Genomic DNA, 18,920 nt, shown 5'->3' with positions numbered 1-18,920 from the left:
TTAGCTGTGGATGTGTGTGTACATGTTTGTGAGTATGAAGACATGGCGGGGTTTGTGTCTGTGTGTGTGTGTGTGTGTGTGTGTGTGTGTGTGTGTGTCTGTGTGTGTGTGTGTGTGTGTGTGTGTGTGTGTGTGTGTGTGTGTGTGTGTGTGTGTGTGCACATGTATGTGTGTGTGTGTGTATGTCCCCGAGAGGCAATTTGTTTTACAGTACAGACATGTTGACACATAATCCACAACACAAACATTGAACCAGACCATCTACAGCACTATTTATCTGACACATAACATACACACATCAATAAATAGAATAGTAAAAAGGAGTATATTACACTTCCCTAAAAGGCCTAATGTCAAAAATAAATAAAACTAAAACTACTGCACAGTACTTCACATATATTCCTCCTGTCATACCCCTCCCCACATCTTATTTAATTGAGTTATTGCCATGGGAATGAATTTGTTTTTTGCTCGGTTGGTTCTAGGGTATCTATATCTACGACCCGAAGGGAGCGGCTTGAACTCCACTGAAAGTGGATGGGTTGTATCCATGCAAACTTTGTCTGCCTTCTGTGCCAATCTGGTCAGATATACAGTAGATACAGGTCTACCTGTTGCTTACCAATGATTTTTCCACAGGTTTTAACAATCTTCCCCAATTTATGTGTAATTTTTGAATGTCCATACCAACATACAATACAATAGGAGAGAATACTCTCAAAATGTGTGTGTGTGGTGTTTGTAAAAGTGACATGGTAGGGAGTGTGTGTATGCGCATGTCATGGTCAGTGGGTCAGTGGTTTAATCTTACACTCTTAGATCTCAGAATGGAACTCAGACCACGCCTGCACTCTGTTCCCATACATCACAGTGTGTGTCACATTGCCAAGGCAGTCACCATAGTCACACACACACACACACACACACCCATCAGTGCTCGACGACAGCAGGAAGTCTAATGGACAGGGCTTGGTGGACGCTACACCGTGTGTCTGGTGTCCACCCCCTGGGCCTTAACGCTGCTGCTGCTCTCCTTTGTTGTGGATTAAACAGCAAGAATAACAGAGGAGATTCATCATGTCCGCCATGCCGCCCAGCAGTGCATTAGCCGGCTACTGCTCCAATCAGCGCTGCTAAATTATGCACAAGCGCACATTTTTTTGAAGGCATCGTAAAAAGATTAATGAACAAACACATCGAAAAGGAGTTTGTGTGCACGTCTGTGTGTGTTTGTGTCTGTCTTTCTGTGTGTGTATGCGTGTGTCTCTGTGTGTGTGTGTGTGTGTGTGTGTGTGTGTGTGTGTGTATATGTGTCTGTCTGTCTGTCTGTCTGTGTCTGTGTGTCTCTGTGTGTGTGTGTGTGTCTGTGTGTGTGTGTGTGTGTGTGTGTGGTGTGTGTGTGTGTGTGTGTGTGTGTGTCTGTGTCTGTGTGTCTCTGTGTTTAAGACAAATTGTCTGGCTTCGTGTCTGTCTCTGCTCCTGTATCCACACATGAGTAGTGTTTTATACACACAGACGTGGTGTAGAGGAAAGATGGCTGATGGATGTAGATTCTGTTCCTGTTCCTGTTGCTGTTGCTGGCCTGCTGCTCTGTGTAAATGAGTGCTAGGACTTGAAAAGCAACATTAGGTGGCTCATTCACTGCCCGAGTAAAAATTAAGAGCCTGTTTTGGAAATGTGTGCTTGTGCGTGTGGTGTGTGTGTGTGTGTGTGTGAGTGTGTGTGTTTCTCCCTGTCCTTCTTCCCAAGAGTATGCAAAGCATGTGGAATCTCCTGCCTCACTGGAGCGTCCTTCACAGAGCATAGCCCCGTTGACTCCTCTTCTCTCACTCCATTTCTTTTTATCTCTCCATCTGAATTGTCTCTCTCTCCATCTCTCTATCTGATAGCTTCTCTCTCTCACACACACACTTTTTCGGTCTCCCCCCCCATCTGCCGTACCCTCTCTCTACCTCTCAGCTCTCTCTACCTCTCAGCTCTCTCTACCTCTCAGCTCTCTGTCTGTTTCCTTCCACTGGCAAAAATATTTTTTGGTTTTATTTATTTTTTGTGGGGAGGGAGTTGGGTAGAGAGAGGCATTGAAAGATGAAGGAGAAGAAGAAGCCACTGTTTGTGTGTGTGTGTGTGTGTGTGTGTGTGTGTGTGTGTGTGTGTGTGGTGTGTGTGTGTGTGTGTGTGTTGAGAGAGGGAGAGGGGAGAGGGAGAGAGAGAGAATCAGACGCTGGCATATTTCTCCTATGTCGGCTAGCCCTCCAGCACTGTTGACAAGGCCTCTGCAAAGCAATTTACTCTGGCTTCACGCAAGGCTGCAAGCCCCAGTCAGGACAGGAGCCGGAGATGGACAGCAAGCCAGCTTTCTTTCTTCTATTTTCCTCTTCTTCCTCTTCCTTTCTTTTCATCCTCTCTTTATTCCTTTTTGAGTTTCCTCTTCCTCTTCTCACTCCTCTAAACACTGCCACCATCACCTCTGCCTGTGTCATGTGATTCCTTTAAACACTGCTACCCCCTACCTCCCTCTCTCCCTCCCTCTCTCTCTCTCTCTCTCTCTCTCTCTCTCTCTCTCTCTCTCTCTCTCTCTGTCTGTCGCTCTGGTTCCAATTGCACAAATAGCAGCGTTTGACAGTTGTCCTGAACATGCCTTGAGTAGCAGAAATCCCCCACTCCAATAAAGTATTTAATGGCTTTTGGCGGTGCTGCGTGAGTCTGTGCTGATGGGAAACACATTTGCAATGCATGCATGGAAGATTTACTCCTGCTGTCCCTGAGTGAGAGAGAGAGAGGGAGAGAGAGAGAGAGAGAGACGGAGAAGGGGGATTTGGTTTTTTTCGGGGGACGGGGACAGGGGATGAGGGGGTTTGAGACGCTCAGGGCTGATGCCCCATTTGTGTGTGCCACAGACCACTGGGAACGAGAGGCGCAGCGGCGGCGGCGGTGGTGGTGGTGGTGGTGGCAGCGGGCAGGAGGAGAGGGAGAGGCTGCGCCGCATCCTCAAGCAGATGGGCAAGATCAAGTGCCCCAGCGAGGTATGTACTGTATGCCTACCGACACCCTGTTCCCTCTCACTGTCACTCAGTCTCTCTCTCTCTCTCTCCTCTTTCTCTCTCTCTCTCTCTCTCTCCTCTCTCTTCTCCTCTCTCTCTCTCTCTCTCTCTCCTCTCTCTCTCTCTCTCTCTCTCTCTCTATCTATCTCCCTCTTGAGTCTCCCCACTTAGCCCCACTCTTGTAATATGCCCATGACCACTCTTCTCTCCCTCTTAGTGTCATTCAGTGTTAGTTCTGTCAGACAGTTTCAAATAGGCTTAATTGGCATGTCCGATGATACATTGTATTGTCAAAGCATTCACAGTAATACATAATAAAAAGAATAAAAGAAAAAAGGACTCTCTCTCTCTCTCTCTCTGTCTCCCCCTTGCCTCCTCTCTCTACCACTCACTCTTGTAATATGCCCCCTGTCACCCCACTCTCTCTCTATCTCTCAGTCTTCTCTCTATCTCTCTCTCTCTTTCCATCTCCCTCCATCTCTCTGTCCTGTTGATTTACCCTGCTGTCATCCACTCTGCACTCTCGATCTGTCTCCCACTTTCTTCCTCTCCATCCTCCTTCCCTCGCTCTCTTTCTCTGTCTCTCCCATACTCTCTCTCTCTCCCTCCCTCTCTCTTCCCTGCAGTGTGCCCATTGCCAGCCCATTTCCTCTGAGTGTCAGTGAACATTATTCTCTCTCTGTGCTATTTCTTCTCCTTCTCTCACTTTATCTCTCTCTTTATTTCCATCTCTCCTCCTGAGTTTCCCTCAGCGTAGCTTATGTCTTTGCCTTAATGCCAGCCACCCATTCAACTCTGCCTTGCTCTCTTCCTCTGTCTCACGTTCTCACATTCTGTCTTTTCAGCTCTCTTTTCCTTTAGTCCTCTCCCTCTCTCTCCCTCTATGCCTTTCTCCCTGCTCCCTCTATCTCTCGGTCTCTCTCTCTTCCTCTATGCCACCCCTCCTCCCTCTTCTCCCGGTCCCCTCTCCCTTTATCTCTCCCTCCCTCTATGCCTTTCACCCCCATCTCTCTCTCTTCTCTTCTTCTCTCTCCCTCCCTCTCTCGCTGTATGCATTTCTGTCTCTCCCTCTATGCCTTTTGCCCCCATCCCTCTCTCTCTCTCTCTCTCTCTCTCTCTCTCTGTCTCTCTCGGCGTCTCCCTCTTGTCATGGTGCCCATGTACACATCATCACTCTGTTTCCAATTACTCACGGGCGAGTGTGAGAGAGGAGCGGAGGAGGAGGCAGAGGGTCAGACCAGGGACTGTTTTCATGTCGCCCAGCCACGGCCAAAACATCCTCCTCTTCCTCCTCCTCCACCTCCTCATCTTCCTCCTCCTCCACCTCCTCCACGCTACACACACTACCCACCTCTACCAGGAGCCGCAGCCCTGAGACCAGCTGCTTCTCTCTCCCTCCCTCTCTCTGCCTCTCTCCCTTACTCTCTCTCTCCCTTACTCTCTCTCACTCTCCCTCCCTGAGACCAGCTGCTTCTCTCTCCCTCCCTCTCTCTGCCTCTCTCCCTTACTCTCTCTCTCCCTTACTCTCTCTCACTCTCCCTCCCTGAGACCAGCTGCTTCTCTCTCCCTCCCTCTCTCTGCCTCTCTCCCTTACTCTCTCTCACTTTCCCTCCCTTAAAATCTTAATTCTGGCACAGTGTCTTAGAACTGTCAGCTATGTTTACAATCAGCTGAGAACAAGTGTAGTTTTGAGAGAAAAAGTGAAGAAAGAAAAGCAATAGCTTGGTTGTGGAACTTTTAAGTACACGCTCATGAGAGTGTATACAAGCAAGCAGGTCATGCACATCAACCTATCCTCACACTTCCTGTGCCTGTGCCAGTCGTAGTGTGTAAGCTATTTCTTGCTGCTGTGTAATGAAATGAATGCCACTGATGCCATTCAGCAATGAAGTCAGCAATGCTTGTCAGCCATTTTTCAGCTAATTCATTTCCATTTTTAAAATATGACTTTATTTATTTTTATCCAACGCTTTTATCCAAAGTGGATCACTGTACCGTTACACCTGTTAATCAGTAGCCTGCGTGTGCTAACCCATGATTGGGGTGCTGTTAGCACCATTCTCTACCAGCTAAGCCACGGGAAACTAGTGCACTGATCATTCATCCAATTGATCGTTGTTCTCTATGCTAGCGCAGTCTAGTACAGTCCGATTCGGGTGCGGGGATGCTGATATTTGAGCTTATCAGCCAATCAAATTAGACCACTCCCTTCTGTGTTCCTGACGCAACATGGTGATTGGCAGGAACAGTATATGGCTCCTTCTAAACCACTTTGTTTGTTTCCCATTTAGAGAGCCAGGATTGATTATAGACAATAGAGACACACACACAGAGAACAGATAGCTACAGGACAGTGAGACTAAATTAGTCAAGACAAAAATTGAGTTTGAATAGCAGACTGCTCTTTTTGGCTGGGTGTGTGCACAGAGCGCCTCTCTCCGCTCTTGTCAGTACCACGCTTGGTCCACTTCCCTAGCCTGGGTAGACGCCACTGAAATTGTCAGGACATGATCAGACGTTGTCCAGCTAATTCAACGATCTGTCATCCTCACTGGATGGCAGAGCAAAGCTTGAGTGTTCATTATTGTCCACCAGTTGTCTCTCAACTGGACACTCAAGGTGAAGTCTTTCTTGCTCGTGTATTGAAAGAGACATGTTTCTCTCTCTGCTCTCTCTCCTCCTCTCCTCTCCTCTCCTTAGGGCTGTTCGGCCCACTTCACCAGCCTTATGGGCTATCAGTACCACCAGAAGCGCTGCGGGAGGGACGTGTCCGAGGCTGACAAGCCCGCCTTCCAGTGCCAGCACTGCGGGAAGACCTACCGCTCCAAGGCCGGCCGGGACTACCACCTCCGCTCCGAGCACCCGGTCACACAGCCCAGAGGGGTAAGGGCAGGAACCATGTTAAAGGTCAGCAAGTGGGTGAGAGGAGACTATGGGCATTTTTACACTTGTTTTTAAAATGCATTTTGATCACTAGTGGACACTGAGACACATCTTAGGCGGGGTGGCTGGGTGGAGGAATCTGGGTGAAGATGAAAACAAAATGCCTGGCCAGTATTGTGCTACTGAGATACTGAGTCTATTCTTCAGCATCTATATTGGGCTTAATACAATTACCGGTAAAACATGTCAATCTGTATTGTTCAGCCTTGTGTGCGAGGGGAGAAAAATGACAGTGGTATCAATTTAGCTGTGGATGTGTGTGTACATGTTTGTGAGTATGAAGACATGGCGGGGTTTGTGTGTGTGTGTGTGTCTGTGTGTCTGTGTGTGTGTGTGTCTGTGGATGTGTGTGTACCTGTATCCATGGTGCAGAGTAATACTCTGGTGTTTAGATGTCATCACTGTCTACGTCACGGCCATTAGAACTCCCACTGTCAGCGATACATCAGGACACATGAGCAGTTCCACTACTACTGGGGGTTCTTTACACTCGTATTTACTGTAGCACTGTCCACATGTGATCAGGTTACCCAAGACACATTTTAAAAACAAATGGGGCCTATTTGATGAAGCGATAGAGCTCAGAATGATATAGTACAACATTGTCATGTATAACCATGCTTTCACATACAAATTAATCGTATCTTCTGTTAAAAGTAAAACAGTGATATCAGAAATTATAGAACAGAGGAAACAACAGTTTCACCTGAAAAAATGCTTTCACACAGAAATGGTGTAGAATTTAGTTTAGAAAATACAACAGCCAGTCATGCACAGACTGACACTAAAACCGGAGAGCTCACAGTAGCCTTGAAAATGGAGTTGAATTCCATCTGCGCCTGTCAGGAGGGTGTGAACAGGCTACAAAGACTAGCTGTACAGACTTTCTCTCTACAGTCCCAGAGTGGACATGGGTTTAACCCCCGTTTACATGGGTTGCACCCGTAAAGACCAGACACATAACAAAACAAAACAAAAACCCTTAGGTGTGCCTGCTACTGTAAATAATAAATAAACTGTAACTGTAACAAAGTAGAAGAAGTAGATCACACTGCATTTTCAGTAATTTGATGAATATTTCAGAGCTGAAGATAAGCTCTCCATTTAACACCTGACATGTTAGACGTCTGCTGTTAATCTTTAATGAACGCGTACTGAACAGTATAACCAGCGCCCCCCGTAGGCTGGAAAGATGTGGGTCCCGGCTTCCACTGCTGTATCCTTGAGTAAGGCCCTCAACCCTGAGTTGCTCTGGGGCAACTGCCCTGTGATATGATTGACAACTGCCCTGTGATATGATTGACAACTGCCCTGTGATATGATTGACAATTGCTTTGGATGAAAGCGTCTGCGGAATGAATAAATAGAAATGCAAATGCATGGCTAGGTGGCCACAGAGGAGCCCAGGCCGGCCGGGAGGAAGGAGCAGCTCCCCACTGAGAAGACGAAGGAGGAGGCGCACAGGAGGCAGCAGCAGCAGCAGCAGTCGGCCCGGGTGAAGGAGCGGCCGGAGGAGCGGGGTGGGGAGCAGGAGGACCCGGCGCCACCGTTGTCAACGGCAACCGCGATGACAACGACGACGACGGGAGCCCCAGCGGCCGCTGCAGCAGCATCAATGGTGGGGTCAGTGGGAGCCATGATGGCCACGGCAGCGGCAGCGTCTATGGCGGACTCGGTGGAGGACTTCGAGCGGACGCCCAGTGGGAGGGTGCGGCGGCGATCGGCACAGGTGGCCGTCTTCCACCTGCAGGAGATCGCCGAGGACGAGCTGGCCAAAGACTGGGGCACCAAGAGGCGCATCAAAGACGACCTGGTGCCAGATAGCAAGAGGGTGAGAGTGCCCACATGACAAGACCATTAGACATGTGACATGACTGGTCAACAATGTATGATTTCTCACACATTGCTCAAGGCACTCGTGTATATAGATATATATATATACATGTATATATGTACAGTATATACATACTGTACAGTGCAGACCCTTTCGGTGCAGACCCTTTCAAGTTTTACACATATTGTTATGTTTCAGACTCATCTTTAAATGGATTCAATTCATTTTTTCTCATCAGTCTACACCCATTACTCCACAAAAAAAGCAGGTGTTTTGAGTGTTTTGCAAATTTATAAAAAATAAAGACTGAAATATCCCATTTATTCAGACCCTTTGTTATGACGCTTGCAATTAAGCTCTAGTGCATTTTATTTCTATCAATGGTCCTTGAGATGCTTCTAAAACTTGATTGGAGTCCACCGGTGAATAAATGAAATCATTGGACATTATTAGGAGAGGCATACATCTGTCTATATAAGGTCTCACAGTTGATGGTGTATGTCAGAGTGAAAACCAAGCAACCAGGTTGAGAGAATTGTCCGTAGACCTACAGTATGAGGTAGGATTGTGTCTAGACACAAGGACCATTGACAGAAGTAGGATGCACCAGAGCTCAATTGCAAGTGTCACAACAAAGGGTCTGAATACTTTTAAATCCATTTTAAGATGAGTCTGACACATAACAAAATGTTGAAAACTTGCAAGATTCTAAAAACTTTCCAGTTGCACTGTATACATAGACATGTACACAAGCAAACAAGAGCACATACTGTAAGGTCATTTCAACAGAATTATGTCACTGACATACAAACATACAAGCTCAAAAGCTGACTGAGATTCACAGAAATGCAGGTTGAAAGACAAACACACACACACACATACACAAACGTACAGACACATGCACTCAGATATAAAGATATGCACACAAACAAACACACGCTGTTGAAAACTGATTCTCACAACAAACCAGCCACTCTCTCATTAAAGTCCTATTTCCATGCCCCATTTCCACTGATTCACTCCTGTCGCCTAACAGGTATTTTTACCATGCTTTGAGTGCTGCGCTTGCCTGTGTTAGTCTTGCTTATATTCGAACAGCTAGACTGCAGGAGGCTATAAAGATTGCTCATCACTGCTAGGGGAGACAAGCAGCACAGCAGCTACTCTTGAAATAAGCCTGAGCTTTTGTGTTGCCTCTCTGTTTGATGATAGTCTGAGAGCAGCTATTGATTCCCTCTCCTCGCAGTCTGCCCCACAACTCTTCAGTCTGTTTTACCAACATGGCACTCCAGTTATACGGGTCAACTGACACCATTAGCTAAATAACATACAGACTCAGACTCATTCTACATGTTTTTCAAATGCAACAACAGTGAAATTTATAATCTATCTTACATACATGTGTTGTATACGTGTTTACTTGTTTCTCATTTTGTTGATTTTGAAAGCAATGGGAGATAATCTACAGAAAATGCATAGGTCAAATACCCTAGTCTCTGACACTGACACTCCCCAGAAATTCACAGGCAAATTAAACTAGGCCTGCATAGTCTTGTTATGAAATAGCACATTTGTGCCTTAATACCAGTACACATATTACTTGGCAATAAAATCCAGGACTTGAGTGACATTGCTGGATTCAGTCCCAGCTACACACTCACACTAGGAAGTCACAGGATATTGTTAGCAGGTACAGACAGGTTGAAATGCTGTAGTCTTCTTCCTTTACAAACAGTCAACATATGAGAGATTTCATGCATAGAAAACCATTTAGAGGTATCATCTCCCAGCCCATTAAAAGGCTTCACATCAGATGTTCCATGTGTACTGTAGAAAGACCTGTTCAGATTTCACGTTCCCAAACCCCCGACCCGTTTTCCCTCTCCGCAGCTCAACTACACCCGTCCGGGCCTTCCCACATTCGATCCGGAGATGCTGGAGACGTGGAAGAATCAGGTCAAGGAGAAGGGGTTCATCTGCTGTCCTAATGGAGTAAGACCCCATGACCCCACTTTGAACATCCCTCTGTTCTGTTCTGTTTTGTTCTGTTTTCTCTTCAGTGTCCTGGCAAATTCACTCTGGCTTATTGGCGACCCTAATACGCTCTTCTGTTTTGGTCTATTTCTGGCAATCTCCCTGCAGAGCTGCGAAGCTGTTTACTCGAGTGTGTCTGGACTCAAAGCCCATTTGGCAAACTGCACCCAGGTAAGAGAACAGAGAGGAACCACTGTGTTTTGTTTTCAGTCTCTCTTTCTTTCATTTTGTTTTGATTATGGTGATTGCTCACTGGTTGACACTGATTTTATTCCCATGCCATGCAGGCAGGGGGAGCCGTGGGGAAGTACATGTGCCTGCTGTGCCAGAAGGAGTTCAGCTCGGAGAGTGGCGTGAAGTATCACATCAGCAAGACACACTCCCAGGTAGATCTCAGGTGCACAGGTGTTTTGGCAGGACTGAACAACTTTAGCAAAAAACATGGTTAAATGAGTAGGAGTGCCCATACAATAGATTGGGGCAGCCGTGGTTAGCGCCCCGGACTTGTAACCGGAGGGTTGCTGGTTCGAACCCCGACCAGTAGGCACGGCTGAAGTGCCCTTGAGCAAGGCACCTAACCCCTGTAGGCCTGTAGGCCACGGCTGCCCACAAGTATGTGCTTCACCTCACTGTGTGTTCACTGTGTGCTGAGTGTGTTTCACTAATTCACGGATTGGGATAAATGCAGAGACCAAATTTCCCTCACGGGATCAAAAGAGTGTATATACATATACTGTACTTATACTTATACTTAGATACAATTATACAATTATGAAAATTAACACAGTGCCATCCAAATAATTGTTTGTTCAGCATGTTCAGTTGTTAAAGGTTGGTTCAGCATGTAAGAGTAAATAAATCCACCACCACAGAATGCATTTTGTTGATGTACACATAAATGTAGGAGATTACCTCGAAGTGACCCATGCTGACCAGTTTTTGAGTTGTCAGGTGTGAAATGCCACTGTGACATGTACTAATGCAATAGAATGTGTGTATTTTGTCTCTTTGGTGTAAATGTGTCACATCTGTCACCTGATAAATGTTGCGGTTACAGAACTGGTTCCGTGCCACTACCAACATACCGCCTAACAACAAGAAACCGCCACTTCCTCAAAGCAACGGCATCAAGAACGAGGTGAAGAACGGGGCGACCGGCAAGAAGAGGGGTCGCAAGCCCAAAGAGCGCCCCCCAGAGGCCACTCTGTCAAAGACTCCGAGCTCTAACCCACCCATGTCCGTTCCCGTCCAGACCCAAACTCAGAACCAAACCTCAGGCTTGGCTCAAACTACAGCCCCTGCTCTGTCCCCAACCAACACCACCACCACCACTCCTACGCACGTGCCCAAACCTGCCCCCACACCTACCCCTGTTGATCGGGGTAGCTTGGGGCAGAACAGAGACACACAGCCCCTGATGAAGAAGAGGGGTAAGCCCAAGAAGGTGCCATCTGTTGAATAACATAGATAACATCACGTCAGGATAACTGGTCAGGAGGCTTGCGAAAAAAGACAAACGTCAGACATCGCGGCACAACACAGCCTTCTCATCCTCAGAGGCTGATGGCTAAGATAGCGCTCCAAGAATACCCTACCATGGAATGGAATTCTTTAAAAAAAAAAAAAATGGTTATTTGATTTCACAGTTTTTTGGTTAGATTTTTTGTTTTGTTTTTTACCTTATATATGCGTACTTATATACAGTATATGTGTTTGCTGGTATATACTGATATATAATAATCTTTTTTTTCTCATTCCATTTTTTGACCTCATGTTAATGATGAAGATGTTACTGTAAAACAGGGGTAATTGTAATCAAAATTGAGATCCCAGTTTATATATATATATATATATATAAATATATATAAATAGCGTTTTCTAGAACAAGCATAATTCAAATTTTTGTGTAGCGACGTCCACATGTCTGTAGTTTCATGTTGTGTTCAAGAGATTTTCAAAAAGGATATACAAAGTTATTCAATTAGCATGGCGAGCTAATTTACTGCTAGTGTTTTATCACGGATATATTGTACTGTGTATATATACAATATCTATATCTATATATAATCAAAGCAATGAATTTGTCCACAGTTTTTAAACTGAGGTAGGTCAAAGGGGTCGTTTTTGTTTTTGTTTTTGTTTGTTTGTGTTCTTTTGTTTTTCAACTGTCATATCTCGTTTGCTTTCTCTTCGATGTGAGTTTTGGTCCAGTTTCGGCAGCTGTGTGTCTCAGATAGGATGGTCCCAGACTGCTGCAGTGCAATAGTGTGTTGCTCTCGTGGTTTTTGTTTTGGTCTCTTCTCCGTCTGAACTGTAAGAGAAGTGGAACTTTCTAGCCATATACTGTACACCGCTAAAAAGGACTCCCTCTCTGCTTCCTTCTCTGGCTGTAGTCATAGTGGTTCTAGTTTTTTGGCAGTTGGACTGGGTTCTCAAACCCATTGTTAACATTTCCCCCGTTTAGAATATACACACATAACTGATGTTTGTTCCTTTGCCGTGTGGCTTGAGAAAACTCTGTTAAAAGCTATTGAGGTATAAGCTAGTTTTGTCCTATTCGTTTTTCTTTTGTTTTGTTTGTTTTTTGAAAGCTGTATTGGAGCACACTGAGTAGACTTTCAAGGCATTGGATTGGCCACAGACCACAATGATGTCATTATAGCTAACCTAAGCTGGAAGGAACGTACGGAACCATTTTGTCCCCTGAGGCTACATTTGGGGGGGAAACTCCCCAAGAAGCTAAAAATCTTAGATTATTATCATGACTGTAAGAATGAAGATATACTGAACTATAAGAGTAGTTGGAAAAAGAATATTCCTCTTCCTGCAGTTGTACAAGAACGATAAGCAATGCACACAGACTGCACATGATACTATTTGTGACTGTATGCAATATAGAGAGAGATGGACTTACATTAGGACAGAGCTGCTCAGTGAGACATCGTAGCACAAACACAGAGGTCACCTTAGTACGGACCTGGAAATGTCAGAGCCTGACCACTATTTCTGTTAGGAGGATGGCTCTGTCTCTTTTCTTGCTTGGTCATTGGATGATGGACAGCACGAACAGTTGCTTTGTTGGAAATTTGATAACAGGTGACAGGGCCTAGCCGTCCCAAACCGAGGGGGATTTGGACACATTTGGGCCCGAGGAAAAAAAAAAACATAAAACAAAGAAGAAATGTTCCTCTTGCACTTTAACCCTCCCTCCCTATTTTATCTTGCACTTTTGAGGCACTGTTAATCTTTCACCACCCCAACCTTAATCCTGGGCTGGGCAGTTAACCCCACCTCCCCTTCCCAATCCCTCTCCCAAAAAGACAACATCATGGGAATATAGCACAGAGAAAGACCCACCACAATAACAGCAACAGTTCATCCCCCATTTGAAGATAAGAATCATGTGTGTTAACTCACTCAAACCTGCAATGGGTGACAGTCGGGCTCACTTGAAGCATTAAGCCATACACGTCCTCTTAAAAGGACTGGAGATTTCAAAGCTGGGTGACTGTTCATCGCAACTTCCTCATTTTCTTATAAACTGTTGAAATTTTCAAAGCATAGTATGAAAGGAAAGGCATAGTTTCAGAAAGAATCAAAATCGAAGAAAAAAAAGAGAATCAGTTATTTATGCTAAGAGAAATAAATACTCTAATTGAAGTACTTGAAACCATAAACAACTTACCATTTTTAAAATTTAAAAAATCCTTTAATCATAAATTCAGTGAATTATTTAGTGTATATTTATATCTATTGAGAATAATAATCAGTTTGCTCAAATTACCAGAGGAAGATTTATTTTATGAGCTCTTGTAAATAGGAACTTCATAGCAATCTAATAGTACTTGGAGTGTATTTCGAATGAAGTGAGAACATGAATTGTTATGGTTTTGGTAAAAGGTGCTTTTGGAGCCGTTATACCTTATGGACCGTTGTCTAGGGTTATCAGGACACAGTCCCAAATCTCTCTGCTTTATAGAGTAAACAACGAAGATTCATGAGGATCACTTATCTTCTGTCCACACAAAATTATTGACATCACTCATATGTTTTTATAAGACTGCTCTAAAAATGGGAATGCAACAGGTCAATTCCTCTCTTATTAACCTGAGCAGTCAGTAATTTATTATGTTTTGACACAATATTTATGAAGTTTTCCCTGTTTTTTTTTTCCAGTGTGAGTTGAGTTGTTACGGGAAACCCTTTTTTATGTGTGGGTGTGTGTGCGTGTGTGTGTGGCGTTAAGTCTCTGCCTATGTGTGTTATCAGTGTGGTGTTAGTATGGCCAATGATTAGCTTGACCGACTGTGATGGTAAAGAACTGTCAGTCTTCAGATGCTAAATAAATAGGAGACACCTTTGTTACACCCAGTCGAATGTACTTTTCATGGTTTCCAATGATTTCACCTGAGTTTTCTTGGTTTTGGTTTTGTTTTATTTTGACATTTCTTATTGTTTGAGTGATCGCTGATTGATACTGTTGTTGTTTATATCAAGATTGTGTTGTCTTGGCTTTCAACAATCTGTCTTCCTAGATGTGTCTTACACATATGCAGAGGTGTGATTGACTAAATGGAAATGATTTATTTGCAAATTACAGCAATATGGCATATCATATCTGAATAGATTGTTTTTTGCCGATAAGGACGCCATTTCCATATTGAAAATAGTCTCAACAATTTTGAGCTATTAGTACCATTCTTATATGCTTGTTTGCTTCTTAAACTTGTAACACAAGTTATTATGTTAAATTGAAAGACACTTATTGGGGACTGAAAGGCATTTCAATACGCAAGTTTGTCCTTATACCCCAACTTCACATGGTGTGTGCATGTATGGAGGTGTGTCTTTCTGTGTTAGTGCACTTACAAGTACTATCCCATGAAATAGGCTTGAATGTGGAGTGTTTGTAGAGCGCTTAGGAGCCCTAGGTGGTTTGCCGTGGCTTTTGTACCCTTTACTTCCACTTGATGTTTTTTCTTATATTCCTAGAGATTTGCCTCACTAACAATACAAACACAAGAATCTTTACAAATGGTTTTAAAAGAGTTTTAAGTAATGGTGTGTTAAGGTTTGCTTTTTTAAAAATGAAGGTATATTACCCTACGTAGGGCAGTTAAATTATATCCAGAGGCTGAAATTATGAAGAAGCTATTGAAAACCTATTTGACCCCTTGCCACCTCTCTTATTGAGAGTAGTAGCCAACTTACTGTAATGAAATAAACCTTTTCTCTATTTCTCTATTTAAGTTTTTTTCCCCCTACAGTATCTAATGCAGTTTAACAGGGAGGCATCTCTTCTGAATCTGAACTGTTGGAGTTGTTTTTGTTTATTTGTTTGTTTGTTTTTTTCTCTGAAAATTGTTGTATTAACTGTGCATTACTACCCTTCAACTAATAAAATGTTGTTGACTTAAAATGTAGTCTTATCTCTTTCATAACATTTAAAAAACAATACTTTTATAGTCCGACGAATGTGAAGTCCTACTTTTTGACTGGGGGGAGAGTTCAGAGTCCACCGAATACCCTTATATGAGTAAAAGTTGTGCATGTATTGTAGATCAAAAAAAATCTGTAAGTGCCCTATTGGTATTTGAAGTTCAGAGTATCCTTTCAAGCATTGCATGGTTGCCTTAGGGAACTACATCTCCCAGTATGCATTTAGCTGTGCCCTCCTCCGAACAGCTGATTGTCAAATAGGAAAACAACAATGTCTGCCGCGTGCGAAGAGGGAAGGACCACAACCATGGCGTGCGAGGAGAAAACCTCGCGGTCAACTAGGTAATAATATAAACTTATAAATCTACCCTTTTTATGGTTACAAATCAGAGTTTAATGAATCTGAGGTAAAATCACAAGTTAGGAATGCGATGAGCATCTGCGTGACACTACCATATCTGACAGGCTATCGCGTGGTTATGCCCTCATGGTTCGAGTATAGCGCGACAAACGTTCTCTTCCCCTTTTCAACTTTCTTTTGAAGCATTGAACAGTCATGCTGCCGTTTTAACTTCTTTTTTGGGATTTGCCTTATATTTCTTTCCTTGCCCTCATAAAACGGCCAATTTAGAGTGCAACATAGGCTAATAACGGTAATCACTGCACAGAGAAAATGGACGTGATGAGTTCGATCTATGCATCGAAGGAGTTCAGTATATATTCTGACTAGGAAAAACCTTTCATGGTTACAGATATGCCGTATTCTCCCTTTTTGTGGTCTTGTAATATTAAGTGATGACCTGCTATTTTATCGTGTAGGCCTAGTAGCCTAACGTTTTGAACATCAATTTCAATTTGGCATATGATGGCCTAATTTTCGATAGTTAGCCTATGTGTTGGATGCCATATTGTAGAGATGTCAGGGCATATTTAAGACGAAAGTGCATCGAGGTCTTGTCAACCACGCCTCGGCATTTCATCTCGTCAAAAGCCACAAGGGGGTGTAGCGATACTGGCTAGCCTAGGGCTCAACACGTACGCTTGTGCGAAAGCATGTCCAACTGAGGTTCTCTGAATCGTTTAGGCCTACATAAAAAAAAAAAAACATACACACACACACACACACACACACACGGTTTTCTGTTTGAGTAGTGATGTAAGTTTAAAAATGAAATGTCACCCTAAGTGACATATTCTGCAGCATTGGTGACATTCTTCTCTGAACACGGCGATTACGCAATCGTTTGAGGCCTTGTGCCTTGTGCTGAACCCTTACCATTTGGGGTGAATGGAAAGCCAACCCTGGGTTCTAAAGGTGAAACCTGACGCTGATGGCATCCATGGGTAGTTTGTCTATTCTACAGTGAAGATACGATCTGCAATCCGCTATTCTCTGGCCGTTTGCCATGCAGTGCATGTGTGTGTGTTAGGATGTCTCTTTTGAGTCAGATGGGCATTGTAGACCCTGACAATATGTTCCACCCTGTGCAAATGTGTCCACACGCATTATGAACTACCTGACAGGTCTCCATATCATGTCCCTCTTCAAACTGCCTTTGCATAGCTTCCATGTTCAGTCACTCTTCTAATGATCAAGCTTTACATTTGTACATATTTGGATGTAATTGAAACAGCCACACATTTGGTGAGGCCATTGTTGAATATTTTAATACTTTTTGATTCATGAACAAATAATGGCTACTACTAATTGAAGGTCCTCTTGACATTAAACCAGCAAAGCATTAACGCCATGCATTCATGTTAACTACCATAGTCATAGTAACCTCTCCTCACTTTGCACTTAAGTAGTGGTTGCCATGCTACCAAGGCAACTGATACTGTTGTAAGATGCATAACTAATTGTCCCAGCAACCTGCGTTTAATCTGCCCTAATAGAATGGTTGCCATGATATGCTTGTATTAAATTTGATCCAGCTCTCCCCAGCCTTAATGTTGATATTGACAGTTGTGATGGAGACAGTGGTAATTTGCCTGCAGTTTTCAGAGCAAGTGAACTCTTCAGGTGATCTAGGTTTTTAATAATGTTGCTGTCTGAGCAGTGTTGCTAATGTTGCTTGGGCACTTTCCCCATACAGTATATCATATACTTTCACATATATGTGGATAACTTAAACCATCAGCAGCCACGTGTTACAATCATCCTGGCAACACTGTTCAAATATGGCCCCACATATCATTACCTTCAGCAGCCATGTTATATTAGCCTGGTTTAACCAGACTCACTATTTCGTAAAGATAGTCTGGCCTCAGGATTAGGAGACATTTGCAACCATCCATCATAACGGGCGTAAATTTTGTGTAGCTCTGGTCAGACTGGACCAATTATTTCAATTACATTGATCAGGGATTCCTAACGTTACTTCCTACTTTGTTTAACCTTTACAAGCTGATAATAAACTGCGGCAGCATTTAGGCTTACCTTTGCTGTACATACATTTTCTCCCAACTACAATTTTTGCAGTTTACCACAGCCACTTTCGATTTTGAAACTAGTATAAGTATATATACTCTTTTGATCCTGTGAGAGAAATTTGGTCTCTGCATTTATCCCAATCCGTGAATTAGTGAAACACACTCAGCACACAGTGAACACACAGTGAGGTGAAGCACACACTAATCCCGGCGCAGTGAGCTGCCTGCTACAGCGGCGCTCGGGGAGCAGTGAGGGGTTAGGTGCCTTGCTCAAGGGCACTTCAGCCGTGCCTACTGGTCGGGGTTCGATCCGGCAGCCCTCTGGTTCCAAGTCCGAAGCGCTAGCCAGTAGGCCACGGCTGCTCCACTTAAGCCATCCCCTCTTATCTCTGATTGGCCAGCCACCCTGGTGGCTGAGGAAACATTAGTGTATTATCAGGTGCCACACTAGTATCTTGGTGAAATCAAAATGAAAAACGAATGAAGTTCTATTACCTTAAAATAATGGCTTCAAACTCATGATACACTGACATAACACAGACAATGTAGTCTCTGACATTGTCAATGCAGGCCCAGAATGCTTGATATTGCATTGTAATGCTTTTGATCAGGTAGGATCTGATCATGACCATCCTTTAGTTGGTCTTTAACTTACTGGGTGCCATCTAAGCACTGTGTTGTATTGACACCAAGGGGCATAAATATTAATTTTGTTATGAATGTTGCAGGGCAACCTACTGGTTCCATGTGTTCCGATTGGATGATCATGTTAATTTGTCAACTGATTATTAAAGTTCTCAAGAAAAATAAGTTGTCCAGTATTAAAAGGAACGTGCCAGAACAACAATACTCAGGAACATCTCAGAGCATTATTGCTCAGAAAGGTGCCTTGTGTATTATTAGCTTTGAAGGACACATACTGTACACATCATAGTGGGGCAGCCGTGGCCTACTGGTTAGCACTTCAGACTTGTAACTGGAGGGTTGCCGGTTCGAACCCTAAGGCACGGCTGAAGTGCCCTTGAGCAAGGCACCTAACCCCTCACTGCTCCCCGAGCGCCGCTGTTGTTGCAGGCAGCTCACTGCGCCGGGATTAGTGTGTGCTTCACCTCACTGTGTGTACACTGTGTGCTGTGTGTGTTTCACTAATTCACGGATTGGGATAAATGCAGAGACCAAATTTCCCTCACGAGATC

General features: G+C 44.0%; 2 protein-coding genes across 5 annotated transcripts in view; both read left to right on the top strand.

Annotated features, from left to right (window-relative positions):
• The window catches only part of znf512b (zinc finger protein 512B), a 51,471-nt gene extending 39,911 nt beyond the window's left edge, over positions 1 to 11,560 (top strand). For 3 of the 4 annotated variants that reach the window (XM_042099620.1, XM_042099623.1, XM_042099621.1), the window contains 7 exons: positions 2,898 to 3,023; positions 5,742 to 5,948; positions 7,372 to 7,815; positions 9,709 to 9,810; positions 9,961 to 10,023; positions 10,140 to 10,238; positions 10,910 to 11,560. In XM_042099620.1, coding sequence (XP_041955554.1) covers positions 2,898 to 3,023; positions 5,742 to 5,948; positions 7,372 to 7,815; positions 9,709 to 9,810; positions 9,961 to 10,023; positions 10,140 to 10,238; positions 10,910 to 11,314 — 1,446 coding nt within the window. In that variant the 3' untranslated portion in view covers positions 11,315 to 11,560. The remainder of the gene's footprint in view (positions 1 to 2,897; positions 3,024 to 5,741; positions 5,949 to 7,371; positions 7,816 to 9,708; positions 9,811 to 9,960; positions 10,024 to 10,139; positions 10,239 to 10,909) is intronic. The other variant, XM_042099622.1, reaches the window with a different exon arrangement.
• A 3,970-nt stretch (positions 11,561 to 15,530) lies between these two features.
• The window catches only part of uckl1b (uridine-cytidine kinase 1-like 1b), a 30,288-nt gene continuing 26,898 nt past the window's right edge, over positions 15,531 to 18,920 (top strand). The window contains exon 1 of the mRNA XM_042099624.1: positions 15,531 to 15,633. Coding sequence (XP_041955558.1) covers positions 15,563 to 15,633 — 71 coding nt within the window. The 5' untranslated portion in view covers positions 15,531 to 15,562. The remainder of the gene's footprint in view (positions 15,634 to 18,920) is intronic.

This window comes from Alosa sapidissima, chromosome 7 (genome assembly GCF_018492685.1).
Source record: "Alosa sapidissima isolate fAloSap1 chromosome 7, fAloSap1.pri, whole genome shotgun sequence".
In the NCBI taxonomy this organism is placed as follows: domain Eukaryota; kingdom Metazoa; phylum Chordata; class Actinopteri; order Clupeiformes; family Clupeidae; genus Alosa; species Alosa sapidissima.
The sequence above is the reverse complement of the archived record's forward strand: the minus strand, read 5'-3'. Positions and strand labels throughout refer to the sequence as shown.